Source organism: Melanerpes formicivorus, unplaced genomic scaffold (assembly GCF_026170545.1).
Source record: "Melanerpes formicivorus ecotype bairdi unplaced genomic scaffold, bMelFor1.0.p_v2 SCAF_93, whole genome shotgun sequence".
NCBI lineage: Eukaryota > Metazoa > Chordata > Aves > Piciformes > Picidae > Melanerpes > Melanerpes formicivorus.
The window spans coordinates 2,533,174-2,547,778 of record NW_027142445.1 but is presented as its reverse complement, the minus strand read 5'-3'; the positions used below and the strand labels follow the sequence as shown (position 1 = coordinate 2,547,778).

Sequence of the window (14,605 nt, the reverse complement as noted above, 5' to 3'; positions counted from 1 at the left end):
CAAAGCATCAGAGAGAAAAACCAACCCAAGTGCTGCACTCAGCAAAGAGCCTTAGAGGGAACCCAACCCAAAGCACCAGAGAGAAAAACCATCACAAGTGCTGCACTCAGCAAAGAGCCTTAGAGGGAACCCAACCCAAAGCACCAGAGAGAAAAACCATCACAAGTGCTGCACTCAGCAAAGAGCCTTAGAGGGAACCCAACCCAAAGCGCCAGAGAGGAAAATCAACCCAAGAGCTGCACTCAGCAAAGAGCCTTAGAGGGAACCCAACCCAAAGCGCCAGAGAGGAAAATGAAGCCAAGTGCTGTACTCACAGGTGTGCTGCTGTCAGAGAAGGTGTTCATGCTGATGGATCTGCTCATCTTGTCTGAGGAGAGGGATGGAGGGGAGGGGCTGCGCTTGTCCAGCTGCTCGGGGGGCGGCAGGTCCTGGCGCTGCAGGTACTCACGCCATGCTCGCTGGATGCTGCACAAACACCAAGGCACACAAAGGCTCTGCACTGGCAGCCCACAAACCAACCACATCCTGGGTTGCAGCAAGAGAAACACAGCCAGCAGGTCGAGGGAAGTGATTCTCCCCCTTTACTCTGCTCTGCTGAGACCACAGCTGCAGCTCTGGGGCCACTTCTGGAGCCTCTGTGCCAGGAAGGCTCTGGAGGGGCTGGAAGGTGTCCAGAGAAGAAGGGCCACGAGGAGGAGCAGAGGGCTGGAGCTGCTCTGCTCTGGAGACAGCCTGAGAGAGTTGGGGATGTGCAGGCTGGAGAAGAGAAGGCTCCCAGGAGACCTTCTGGTGGCCTTCCAGGATCTGCAGGGGGCTCCAAGAAAGCTGGGGAGGGACTTGTGAGGGGTGTCAGGGAGGGATAGGACTGGGGGGGATGGAGCAAAACTAGAAGTGGGGAGATTCAGCCTGGCTGTGAGGAAGAAGCTGTTGGCCATGAGGGTGGTGAGAGCCTGGCACAGGTTGCCCAGGGAGGTGGTGGAAGCCTCCTGCCTGGAGGTGTTTGCAGCCAGGCTGGCTGTGGCTGTGAGCAACCTGCTGTAGTGTGAGGTGTCCCTGCCCATGGCAGGGGGCTTGGAACTGGCTGAACCTTGAGGTCCCTTCCAGCCCTGACAGTTCTGTGATTCTAGCACTCTATGATTTAAAGCTCCCATTCCAGCCTGAGGAGTTGGGGCTTGGGGGCTGTGGCAGTTTGAGGCTGATGCCTAGGAAAATATTCCACAGAGTAAGTGGAAAGTGGGTGGAATAAAAATGAATTCCCATTGGATGGGAAAGGGAAAATAATGACAAGGCCTAACTGCTCCTATTGGTCTGATAACTAACAAAGTTAGTTGGATAAACTGATAAGGTCTAATTAATCCATTGGCCTGATAACTAACATAAATTGAGTTGTATAAACTTATTCTTGTTCTTTTTGCTTTCCTCACTCAAGCTGCTACCAGCTGGTGGCTATTGCTTGGCTCTTCCTGACCTAGGCTGCATTCTTGTGGTGGCTAAGTACTAATAAAAATGATAGGATAGGATAGGATAGGATAGGATAGGATAGGATAGGATAGGATAGGATAGGATAGGATAGGATAGGATAGGATAGGATAGGATAGGATTAACCAGGTTGGAAAGACACCTTTGAGATCACCATGTCCAACCTATCACCCAGCTCCATCTGATCAACTAAACCATGGCACCAAGGGCTCATCCAGGCTCTTCTTAAACACCTCCAGGGATGGTGACTCCACCACCTCCCTGGGCAGCACATCCCAGTGGCCAATTACTCTTTCTGGGAAGAACTTTCTCCTCACCTCCAGCCTAAACCTCCCCTGGCACACCTTGAGACTGTGTCCTCTTGTTCTGCTGCTGGCTGCCTGGGAGAAGAGACCAACCCCCACCTGGCTACAACCTCCCTTCAGGGAGTTGCAGAGAGCAATGAGGTCTCCCCTGAGCCTCCTCTTCTCCAGGCTAAGCAACCCCAGCTCCCTCAGCCTCTCCTCACAGGGCTGTGCTCCAGACCCCTCCCCAGCTTTGTTGCCCTTCTCTGCAATCTACTCTTTGCTCTTCTCTCTCTTTTACCTTGACAGGTGGAAGGGAGCAGGGAGGGGGAAGCTGGTGGTAACCCCCTGGTTTTGTCCAGGGGAGGTTCTTGTGTGGTTTCTGAATGGTAAATACCTGCAAATATTGTATCTTTTGTACACATGCATTCAATTTCAGGCTTCTAGATTGTAGTTTGCTTGTAAATAGAGCTTCATTTGCTTTCCAACTGAGCTGCTCTGGCAATTTTTGGGTTTTGGGCGAGGGGGGGGTAATTTCAATCCACCCCAGTGGCAAGCAGGTTGAGGGAGGTCCTCCTTGACCCCTATGGCACTCTGCTGAAGTCACAAGTCACATCTGGAGTATTGCCTCCAGTTCTGGGCTCTCCAGTCCAAGAGGGACAGGGAACTGCTAGGGAGAGTCCAGGGGAGGCTGCAGAGATGCTGAGGGGCCTGGAGCAGCTCTGGGAGGAGCAAAGGCTGAGAGCCCTGGGGCTGAGAGCCTGCAGAAGAGCAGCCCCAGAGGGGAGCTGAGCAATGCTCAGCAAGAGACAAAGGAGCTGTGGGGAGCAAGAGGCTGGGGCCAGGCTCTGCTCAGTGGTGCCCAGGGACAGGACAAGGGGCAGTGGGCACAAAGTGGAGCCCAGGAGGTTCCATGTGAAGAGGAGGAGAAAGTTGTTTGGTGTGAGGGTGCTGGAGGCCTGGAGCAGGCTGCCCAGAGAGGTTGTGGAGTCTCCTTGTGTGGAGAGCTTCCAACCCCCACCTGGGCACTGTGCTGCTGGGCAAGCTGCTGTGGGTGCCCTGCTGGAGCAGATCATTGTGGACTGCCTGATCTCCAGAGGTACCTTCCAACCTGCATCACGCTGGGGTTCTGGGATATAAATTTGAGGCTGTATACAGCCCATCAAATCTCTCACATCCTGCAGACAAACCCTAACCATGGCACTGTCTGCCTCAAGGCATGAAGAACCTTCAACATCAGGAGCAGCTTTCAGATCAAAAAGCAGACATGCTTGGAAGTTCAGAGCCACCCTTCACGCCCCCTCTCTGTTGGGCAGCTGGGGATTCAAACCTCTTCCAAGGCAACACATGGGGACTGGAGTGGGAACTATGCTTCCCCACTCTGAGCTTTGAGCAGGTGTCCAAAGCCTGAGGTGAACTTCCACACGGGAAACCTCTCTCCTCGGGTGGTTGGCATCCAGCTCTCACCAGGTGGCAGTGCTGGGCCGCTTGTGCCTGCCTGAAGGTTCGCGGAGAGCACCGAGAGATGCTGGGGATGAATTCTGGGTTTCCAGAGGAAGGTAGGTAGCTGTTTGACAGGCTGGGCTGTGCCCTCTGCAGAGCTGTGCAGCTCAGTTCTGCCCCCAAGCTCTGCAGCATTACTCTCTTAGTTTAACCCTTCACCCCTTGTCCTCTCACAAGAGACCCTGCTCAAAAGTCTGTCCCTAGAACAGAATAGAATTAACCAGGTTGGAAAAGATCTTTGAGATCACCAAGTCCAACCTATCACCCAACACCATCCAATCAACTAAACCCTGGCACCAAGGGCCCCATCCAGGCTCTTCCTAAACACCTCCAGGGATGGGGACTCCACCACCTCCCTGGGCAGCACATCCCAATGCCCAATCTCTCTTGCTGGGAAGAACTTTCTCCTCACCTCCAGCCTAAACCTCCCCTGGTACAGCTTGAGACTGTGTCCTCTTGTTATGATGCTGGCTGCCTGGGAGAAGAGACCAACCCCCACCTGGCTACAACCTCCCTTCAGGGAGTTGCAGAGAGCAAGAAGGTCTCCCCTGAGCCTCCTCCTCTCCAGGCTAAGCAACCCCAGCTCCCTCAGCCTCTCCTCACAGGGCTGTGCTCCAGACCCCTCCCCAGCTTTCTTGCCCTTCTCTGGACACCTTCCAGCAGCTCAACATCTTTCCTAACCTGGGGAGCCCAGAACTGGACACAGGACTCAAGGTGTGGCCTAACCAGTGATGGGCACAGGGCACAATGACTTCCCTGCTCCTGCTGGCCACACTCTTCCTGATGCAGGCCAGGATGCCATTGACCTTCTTGGCCCCCTGGGCACACTGCTGGCTCATGTTCAGCTGCTGTCCACCACTACCCCTAGGTCCCTCTCTGCCTGGCTGCTCTCAGCCACTCTGACCCCAGCCTGTAGCTCTGCATGGGGTTGCTGTGGCTGGCCAATTTGCAGCACCTGGCACTTGGATGTGTTCAATCTCCTGCCCTTGGGCTCTGCCCATCTGTCCAGCCTGGCAAGATCCCTCTGCAGAGCTCTCCTATCCTCTAACAGATCAACTCCTGCCCCCAGCTTGGTGTCATCTGCATACTGCTCAGCTCCTTTCAGCACTGAAAAGCCACCAGAAGGTCTCTCTAGAGCCTTCCCTTCTCCAGGCTGAACCAGCCCAACTCTCTCTTCCTGCCCTGATTCTCTGATTTCCCTGGGGTCTCCTTAGAGCTACATCTCCATCCTGATGTAACCCCCAGGTTGCTCCTTGCAGAAGAGTGCCATGGGCTGGGCTGCACTGCTCCAGCTGGGCTTCATGTGAGATGTGAGGAACAGCAGTGAGGAGGCTTCTGCTCACTCTGTGCCTTGCTTCCCAACAAAGCTGAGACTAAATCATCCTTAAGGTCCCTTCTAACCTGGCATTCCATCCTTCTCCACCCTTCAGATCTTGTCAATGCCAATCAGTAGCTAAAGGATGAGGGTTAGAAGGCTGGGACCAAACCCTTTTTGCTGCCCAGTGACAGGATCAGGGATGCAATGGGCCCAGACTGGACCCCAGGAGGTTGCATGTGAAGAGGAGGAGAAAGTTGTTTGGTGTGAGGGTGCTGGAGGCCTGGAGCAGGCTGCCCAGAGAGGTTGTGGAGTCTCCTGGTGTGGAGAGCTTCCAACCCCCCCTGGGCACTGTGCTGCTGGGCAAGCTGCTGTGGGTGCCCTGCTGGAGCAGGGGGGTTGGACTTGGTGACCTCCAGAGGTTCCATCCAAGCCTCACCATGCTGGGGCTCTGTGAGATGTTTTCTGTGTATATGAAAAAAAAAATCTATCAGAGCCTCAATTATTCTTCAGTTGCACAGAGGAAATGACAACATTGGAGCAATCTTGAAGCTGAACATTTGAGGCTTTGTTCAGAGAAGCTGTTCACAGGCTTAGAGGTAGGGAAGAGCTCAGACAGCTTGCTGAATGGAGGCCCTTGTCTACTTAGGGTTACATCAAAACACATGGTGGCTGCAGCCTGTGGTCTGTAGCTCAGGAACTGGGCACTCAGCTGCATTTAAAGGGCCCAAATGACTCCGTGCTGGGTACTTACATCTTCACTTTTGACTCCAAGGGCTGTGAGTTGAGCTGATATTTGTCAATGTTGTTTTCTTCATCCATGGCAAGCTGATGGCTACAAGAAAGAGAAGAAAGTGGAGTTAATAACAGACTCACAGACACATGCAGGTTGGAACAGAGCCTCAGCATCACCAAGTCCAACCCAGAGCCCTACTCTGCAAGGCTCACCCCTAAACCAGAGCCCCAAGCACCACAGCCAAACCACCTTCAAACACAGCCAGGCTTGGGGACTCCACCACCTCCCTGGGCAGCACATTCCAATCCCTCACCACTCTGGATGGGAAAAGATTCTTCCTACTGTCCTGTCTAAAGCTCCCCAGTGGCAGCTTGAGGCCATTGCCTCTTGTTCTGTCACTAATGACCTGTGAGCAGAGACCAGCAGCAGCCTCTCCACAACCTCCTTTCAGGGAGCTGTGGACAGCCAGGAGGTCTCCCCTCAGCCTCCTCTCTTTCACACTAACCATCCCCAGCTCCTTCAATTGCTCTCCATCAGATTTCTTCTCCAGGCCCTTCCCAGCTTCCTTGCCCTGCTCTGCCCTGGCTCCAGCACCTCCACATCTCTCTGCTATTGAGGTGCCCAACACTGGAGCCAGCACTCGAGGTGTGGCCTCCCCAGAGCTGAGTGCCAGGGGACAATCCCCTCCCTGCTGCTGCTGGCCACAGCATTGCTGATCCCAGCCAGGAGGCCTTTGGCTTTCTTGGCCCCCTGGGCACACTGCTGGCCAGCCCCCAACCTGTGGAGTTCTTTTGGAGACCTTTCTGGGCACTTAATTGCACAGCTCCATCATCAGCTCTTTCAAAATCTATCCTCTTTTAACTCAACATCAGAACTCTCTATGGGAGAGATCCATGAGGTTGACTATTTACAGAACCATGGAATCATTTGGATTGGAAGAGCCTTTCAAGATCAAGGCCAACCAGTAACCCAGCACTGCCAGCTCACCACTAAACCACATCCTTAACCCATTTGGCACACTGCTAAGTGAAATCCACAGCCTAGAGCAAAGAGCCTGACCCTCAGAAAGGGCTTCTTGGCTTAAACCCACCCTGGTTTACCCTTCCTCAGGTGTGAGATGCTGCAGCAGTCCCACATTTACCTTTGAAGCAAATCTTTGCCACCGTTGACCTGTTCCAAGGTGTGCTGCAGCCTTCTGAGTTCTTCCTGCAAAGAGAGGAAAATAAACATTTCAGTGTGCTCTGGGTGAACCTGCTCAGGCAGGGGAGGTTGGACTGGATGATCTCCAGAGGTACCTTCAACCCCATGGACTGGATGATCTCCAGAGGTCCCTTCAACCCCAGGTACTGGATGATCTCCAGAGGTCCCTTCCAACCCCAAAGAGACATTTCAGTGTGCTCTAGGTGAACCTGCTCAGTCAGGGGAGGTTGGACTGGATGATCTCCAGAGGTCCCTTCAACCCCAGGTACTGGATGATCTCCAGAGGTCCCTTCCAACCCCAGGTACTGGATGATCTCCAGAGGTCCCTTCCAACCCCAAAGAGACATTTCAATGTGCTCTGGGTGAACCTGCTCTGGCAGGGGGGTTGGACTGGATGATATCTCCAGAGGTCCCTTCCAACCCCCAAACAGACAACCACTCAACAAAACGGTTCCTCAGGGAGCACCTTGGAGATTCTTCCTCAACCTCCAAGTGCTGTGAGCCAACCACTCAACAAAACAGTTCCTCAGATCATGTCTAAGGCACTGATTTCAAGTCCAGATGTCCCAAACACCTGCAGAGAAGCCTAAGATATTTATCAGCATGTTCAGCACAAGCTTGCAAGTAATTATCAGACCTACAAAAGATAGGTAGAGCAGAAAGGAGGAAGGGAAGGGAAGGGAAGGGAAGGGAAGGGAAGGGAAGGGAAGGGAAGGGAAGGGAAGGGAAGGGAAGGGAAGGGAAGGGAAGGGAAGGGAAGGGAAGGGAAGGGAAGGGAAGGGAAGGGAAGGGAAGGGAAGGGAAGGGAAGGGAAGGGAAGGGAAGGGAAGGGAAGGGAAGGGAAGGGAAGGGAAGGGAAGGGAAGGGAAGGGAAGGGAAGGGAAGGGAAGGGAAGGGAAGGGAAGGGAAGGGAAGGGAAGGGAAGGGAAGGGAAGGGAAGGGAAGGGAAGGGAAGGGAAGGGAAGGGAAGGGAAGGGAAGGGAAGGGAAGGGAAGGGAAGGGAAGGGAAGGGAAGGGAAGGGAAGTAACCAGTTTGGAAAAGACCTTCAAGATCATTGAGTCCAACCTATCACCCAACACCATCTTATCAACTAAACCATGGCACCAAGTGTCTCATGCAGGCTCTTCTCAAACACCTCCAGTGATGGTGACTTGTGATGGTTTAAGCCTTAACTGGGATTTAAGAGCTCAGATGGGCTCAGATGGGGGCAAGTCTGACAATCTCTCCCCCACTCCCCCCCTCCTCCCTCCCAACAGAGAGGGAACAAAAAGAAAGGGACGGAGCAAATCCACCAAGCAATAATTTGGAGTCAGCCTGGAAGTAGAGAGGTGAAGGGTTGTCTTTAAACAATATATATATAACAATAACAGGTAAGGTTCACAAGGGCAAGGAGCAAGGATGGATGGGAGGAAGAAGAATACCAAACCAGTCTCTCTCTGAAGAGGCACAGAGGCAGCAGGGAGAAGTATCAGGCCCCACCACATGGCAGAGGAGCAGGAGGGCAGCTGCAGTAGCTCTCATCCAGGAGAGGCAGGAGCCAAAAAGGAGAGCTAATAGCTGCAATGCCCTGCTTTTTATACCCTAGCTGGGCATGGAGGGGGGAGTGGGACAGCCTCAGCTTCTCAGGGGGAAAATGCCCCTGCAGGGAGGGCAAAGCACTCACAAGCCCTCCCCCCCTGCTTTGTTTTTTGTTTTCAGAATGGGCATTAACCCACCACATGACTCCACCACCTCCCCGGGGCCAGTTCTGGGCTCCTCAGGTTAGGAAAGATGTTGAGCTGCTGGAAGGTGTCCAGAGAAGGGCAAGAAAGCTGGGGAGGGGTCTGGAGCACAGCCCTGTGAGGAGAGGCTGAGGGAGCTGGGGGTTGCTTAGCCTGGAGAAGAGGAGGCTCAGGGGAGACCTTCTTGCTCTCTGCAACTCCCTGAAGGGAGGTTGTAGCCAGGGTGGGGGGTTGGTCTCTTCTCCCAGGCAGGCAGCAGCAGAACAAGAGGACACAGTCTCAAGCTGTGCCAGGGGAGGTTTAGGCTGGAGGGTGAGGAGAAAGTTCTTCCCAGAAAGAGTAATTGGCCATTGGAATGTGCTGCCCAGGAGGTGGTGGAGTCCCCATCCCTGGAGGTGTTCAAGAGGGGATTGGATGTGGCACTTGGAGCCATGGTTTAGTTGTCAGGAGGTGTTGGGTGACAGGCTGGACTTGATGATCTCTGAGGTCACTTCCAACCTTATTGATTCTATGATTCTATGCCTTGGTCTTGAGAAGAGCCAAGTGAGGGTCAGGTGTCCCCTTTCAGGGTTTAGTTGTCAGGAGGTCTTGGGTGACAGGTTGCACTTGATGATCATTGAGGTCTTTTCCAACCTTACTGATTGCATGATTCTCTTCTTCTGAAATCAAGCCCCATTCAGTCCTGTAATTGAGAGAGCTGCCAGCTGAGCTTTCCAGCCCAATGATTTACCAGGCTGTTTGCAACAGCTCCTGCTCTGATGGCAGAGATGTCATCAGCTGAAGTGCAGACAAGCTGCTGGGCTTCCCTGCATCCATGCTAATGTCCTGGGGAAAAGGCACAGCACAGACATTTGGCTGAAGAAAAGAAAACCAACTAAACTGCAGCTGACTGCCAGGGATCTACTGCTGAGAAGAGCTGGGGAGCTGGAAGGTGGAGGAGAAGTTGAGAAGTGTGCTCCAGGAGATGCAACTGATGGGCACAGTTCCCATGTCCTCGCAGGGGACAGTCCCACAGAGTGTCATGGCATGCTGGGCTGTGCACATGTGGGGCACACATGTCCCTGTGTCACAGAGTCACAGAATGGTAGGGGCTGGAAGGGACCTCCAAAGCTCAGCCAGTCCAAGCTCCCTGCCAGAGCAGCATCACCCAGAGCAGGGCACACAGGAACACATCCAGGCTGGTCTTGAATATCTCCACAGGGGGGAGACTCCACAACCACCCTGGGCAGCCTGCTCCGGGCCTCTGTCACCCTCACAGGGAAATAATTCTTCCTCCTGTTTCCATGGAACTTCCTCTGCCTCAGCTTCCACCACTGCCCCAGCTTCCACCACTGCCCCTTGTGCTGGCATTGGGCATCCCCCAGCAGAGCCTGGCTCCAGCCCTCTGGGCATCACCCTGCACAGCTTTAGCAGCAGCAAGGAGCTCACCCTCAGGCTCCTCCTCTCCAAGCTCCAGAGCCCTCAGCTCCCTCAGGCTCTCCTCATGAGGAAGATCTTCCACTGCCTGCAGCATCTTTGTGGCTCTGTGCTGGACTCTCTCAAGCAGCTCTCTGTCTTTCTTGACCTGAGGGACCCAGAACTGGAGACAATATTCCAGCTGTGGCCTCAGCAGGGCAGAGTAGAGGGGTAGGGAGAACCTCTCTCAACATACTGACCACAGCCCTTCTGATTCACCCCAGGATGCCCTTGGCCTTCCTGGCCACCAGAGCACTTTGCTGGCTCATGGTCAACCTCCCATCCACCAGGACCCCCAGGTCCTTTTCCCCTTCTCTGCTCTCCAGCAACTCAGTTCCCAACCTGCACTGCTCCATGAGGTTGTTCTTTCCCAGGTGCAGGACTCTCCCCTTGCCCTTGTTGAATTTCATTCCATTTCTCCCTGCCCAGCTCTCAGCCTGTCCAGGTCTGGCTGGATGGCAGCACAGCCCTCCTGTGGCAGCCACTCCTCCCAGCTTGGTGCCATCAGCAAACTTGCTGGCAGTGCCCTCTGGGCCCTGAGAGTGCAGAGTGTCCTTAAAAGCTGGTTTGAGAAGCAAGCACTGACCCCCACCCCAAGTGCATCCCTGTGATGCACAGCAAAGGACATCACCATCCTGAGATGCCTTCAGGTTTGTGCTTGTCCAGCAGCACTGGAGGAGGAGAGAGCTGAGCAAACCACAAAGATGTGAACTCAGGACTTGGTGCCCAGGGACAGGACAAGGGGCAGTGGGCAAAAAGTGGAAGCCAGAGTCAGGACAACCTGGACAGGCTGCAGAGCTGGGGGAGATGAACCTCATGAAGTCCAACAAGGGCAGGTGTTGGGTCCTGCAGCTGAGGAGAACAACCTCCTGCACCAGGACAGGTGAGGGGGGAACTGCTGGAGAGAAGCTCCACAGAGAAGGACCTGGGAGGTCACCATGAGTCAGAAATCTGTCCCTGGGGCCAAGAAGGCCAGTGGTGTCCTGTGGTGCATGGAGTGTGGCCAGCAGGTCGAGAGAGGCATCTCCTCCCACTCTGTGCTGCCCTACTGAAGTTACAGCTGGAGTATTGTATCCAGGTCTGGGCTCCCCAGTCCAGGAGAGACTGGGAACTACTGGGGAGAGTCCAGCAGAGGCTACAGAGCTGCTGAGGGGCCTGGAGCAGCTCTGTGAGGAGCAAAGGCTGAGAGCCCTGGGGCTGAGAGCCTGCAGAAGAGCAGCCCCAGAGGGCATCTGAGCAATGCTCAGCAAGAGACAAAGGAGCTGTGGGGAGCAAGAGGCTGGGGCCAGGCTCTGCTCAGTGGTGCCCCCAGGCACAGGACAAGGGGCAGTGGGCACAAAGTGGACCCCAGGAGGTTCCATGTGAAGAGGAGGAGAAAGTTGTTTGGTGTGAGGGTGCTGGAGGCCTGGAGCAGGCTGCCCAGAGAGGTTGTGGAGTCTGCTGGTGTGGAGAGCTTCCAACCCCCCCTGGGCATTGTGCTGCTGGGCAAGCTGCTGTGGGTGCCCTGCTGGAGCAGGGGGGTTGGACTGGGTGAGCTCCAGAGGTCCCTTCCAGCACCAACCATGCTGGGATTCTGGGATGTCTTTCAGCTCATTAAGTTGGGAAATAGAGAAGCAAAAGCCTCTCAGAGTGAGGTGGGAGCAGAATTGGCTTCACACCTTCCTTGTGTACAGATGCAGGGCTCCCAGGGAACCTGAGAGCATCACAAAGGCCAAGCAGGGATATTTTTGTCTTTGTAATCCTTTGTAAACCTGGGGAGGAGGCAAAGGTTTTTGTTTCCAGAAAGGCTGCTGCAGTCTCAAGGAGCACAGCAGAGCAGCCAGCTCTACCTTCTGCCTTCCCAACATCAAGCTGATTTTGTCAGGCAGGGAATTCTTGCTTGGTGCTGTTTAATCCTCTACAAGATTCTCCTCTGTTGGATGTGAATTGAGGTCACAGTGGGAAGCTGATTTACTCCTAACACAGCTCTCATTTCCTCCCAGCTTTGGAAGGAAAATTTGCATGTGAGGAACAAGTTCTGCACCAGGAGGGTGCTGGAACTCTGCAACTGGTTGCCCAGGGAGGTGGTGGTGGCCCCATGCCTGGAGATATTCCAGGTGAGGCTCAAGAAGAGGAGAGGTTTGGAGGGGAGGGGAGGGGAGGGGGATGAGAGAAGAGAGAGGAGAGGGAGAGGAGAGGAGAGGAGAGGAGAGGAGAGGAGAGGAGAGGAGAGGAGAGGAGAGGAGAGGAGAGGAGGAGGAGAGGAGAGGAGAGGAGAGGAGAGGAGAGGAGAGGAGAGGAGAGGAGAGGAGAGGGAGAGGAGAGGAGAGGAGAGGAGAGGAGAGGAGAGGAGAGGAGAGGAGAGGAGAGGAGAGGAGAGGAAGAGAGAGAGGAGAGGAGAGGAGAGGAGAGGAGAGGAGAGGAGAGGAGAGGAGAGGAGAGGAGAGGAGAGGAGAGGAGAGGAGAGGAGAGGGAGAGGAGAGGAGAGGAGAGGAGAGGAGAGGAGAGGAGGAGAGAGAGGAGAGGAGAGGAGAGGAGGAGAGAGAGAGGAGAGGAGAGGAGAGGAGAGGAGAGGAGAGGAGGAGGAGAGAGAGAGGAGAGGAGAGGAGAGGAGAGGAGAGGAGAGGAGAGGAGAGGAGAGGAGAGGAGGAGAGGAGAGGAGAGGAGAGGAGGAGAGGAGAGGAGGAGAGGAGAGAGGAGAGGAGAGAATTAACCAGGCTGGAAGAAACCTTTGAGGATCACCAAGTCCAACCTATCACCCCACACCATCTAATCAACTCAACCATGGCACCAAGGGCCTCATCCAGGCTCTTCTTAAACACCTCCAGGGATGGGGGACTCCACCACCTCCCTGGGCAGCACATCCCAGTGGCAAATAACTCTTTCTATGGAGAACTTCCTAACATCCAGCCTGGTTCTGGCCTTGGCAGTGTTTGGTTGATGATTGGACTTGATGGCCTGGGAAAGGTCTTTTGCAGCCTAAACACTTCTGTGATTCTATTCTGGATGTGTCTGGCTCTCTGCATGTGTGTAGGTAGCCAGCAGCTGGTGGTGTCTGAGTCCAAGGGAAGGAGGAGAAGGGAAAGGCAGCAGATTTTACAGCATGTTTACACCATAACCACTTTGCTGGAGCAGCATAAATCCATCCTCTGCCCCCAACAGAAGCATGGATCTCTTCCAACTTAATTTCCTGGCCTTCCACTTTGCAGCTTGGGGGTCCCTCCCTGCTGGGAGCTGGGAGCTGCAGCTCCTAAGGCTTTGGGTTGGATGGAGAGGAGCATCCCAGCTCTTCCTGCTGGGGAGCAACCCAATCCCTTACCCTGGGGCTCAGCAGCAGCAGCAGCAGGGCTGGCTTCATCAATTCTGCTGCAAGGAGCACTGATCAATACTCCATGGTTAATGATGCCAAACTGGAATTAGTATGGATTTTATGTCTCCTCCTCTCCCCAATTATGCAAACATGCCTCTGTCCCTTCTGCCTTGCCTCCTGTGCCAGCTTTTCCCAGGCCTGCCCAGTGATCTTTAATTGAAAGAGGGACCAGCCAGCAATGTCACAACCAATTTGGGTTGTTCACTCCTTTTCTCCTTTCTTTTTCATATAGATATGTTCAGGCTTCACCCTGAGGTTAATAGAAAATGATGTCAAACACCAGAGATGATTTATGTAAGTCAGGCAGGGTTGGTCACCCCCCCCTTTCCCTTCCCCCAGCTATATATAAAGTCAATTGCAAGTTGTTTTCCCATTCTAAATGACCAGCCCCTGCCTCTGGGGGATGCTGGAAAAATGGCCACTGCAGCAGTGTGGGAGAGGCAAAGGTGATTGCTGTGCTCAGCTCTGCTTCAGGGCAAACCAGTTTGAGGGTTCCTAGGGTTTAACATGCCAGGATCACACAGCACCACAGCGTGGTGAGGGCTGGATAGGACCTCTGGGTATCCTGGCCTGCATCAGGAAAGAGTGTGGCCAGCAGAGCAGGGAGGTCATTGTGCCCTGTGCTCAGCACTGCTGAGGCCACACCTGGAGTCCTGTGTCCAGTTCTGGGGCTCCCCAGGTTAGGAAAGATGTTGAGCTGCTGGAAGGTGTCCAGAGAAGGGCAAGAAAGCTGGGGAGGGGTCTGGAGCACAGCCCTGTGAGGAGAGGCTGAGGGAGCTGGGGTTGCTTAGCCTGGAGCAGAGGAGGCTCAGGGGAGACCTTCTTGCTCTCTGCAAACTGCCTGAAGGGAGGTTGTAGCCAGGTGGGGGTTGGTCTCTTCTCCCAGGCAGGCAGCAGCAGAACAAGAGGACACAGTCTCAAGCTGTGCCAGGGGAGGTTTAGGCTGGAGGTGAGGAGAAAAGTTCTCCATAGAGAGAGTTGTTAGCCACTAGAATGTGCTGCCCAGGGAGGTGGTGGAGTCCCCATCCCTGGAGGTGTTTTAAGAAGAGCCTGGATGAGTCTCTCGGTGCCATGGTTTAGATGATGGTGCTGGGTGCTAGGTTGGACTGCCAGTGCAGTGGTGGGAGGTGGAAGGGACCTTTGGAGATCATCTAGTACGTGATGATCTGCTAAAGCAGGGCACTCATAGCAGCTTGCCTAGCAGCACAATGGCCAGAGAGGGGCTCTCCAGATGAGGAGACTGTGGAGTTGAAGGTACAGATACCTTTAAGAAGATCACAAAGTCAAAGTCCTCCAAAAAGAGGACAACCTCTCTGGGCAGCCTGCTCCTGACCTCCAGCACCCTCACACCAAACAACTTTCTCCTCCTCTTCACATGCAACCTCCTGGGCTCCACTTTGTGCCCACTGCCCCTTGTGCTGTCCCTGGGCACCACTGAGCAGAGCCTGGCCCCAGCCTCTTGCCCCCTACAGCTCCTTTGTCTCTTGCTGAGCATTGCTCATCTCCCCTCTGGGGCTGCTCTTCTGCAGGCTCTCAGCCCCAGGGCTCTCAGCCTTTGCTCC

At 54.4% G+C, this 14,605-nt stretch overlaps 1 protein-coding gene across 1 annotated transcript in view; it reads right to left on the bottom strand.

Annotated features, from left to right (window-relative positions):
- Positions 1-314: 314 nt before the first annotated feature.
- Positions 315-14,605, bottom strand: part of IQCJ (IQ motif containing J) — a gene marked incomplete at its 3' end in the record, with an annotated part of 68,702 nt that continues 54,411 nt past the window's right edge. The window contains exons 2-4 of the mRNA XM_068165858.1: positions 6,459-6,523; positions 5,336-5,416; positions 315-465 (exon numbers count right to left, since the gene is read on the bottom strand). Of these exons, the coding sequence (XP_068021959.1) occupies positions 315-465; positions 5,336-5,416; positions 6,459-6,523 (297 nt within the window). The remainder of the gene's footprint in view (positions 466-5,335; positions 5,417-6,458; positions 6,524-14,605) is intronic.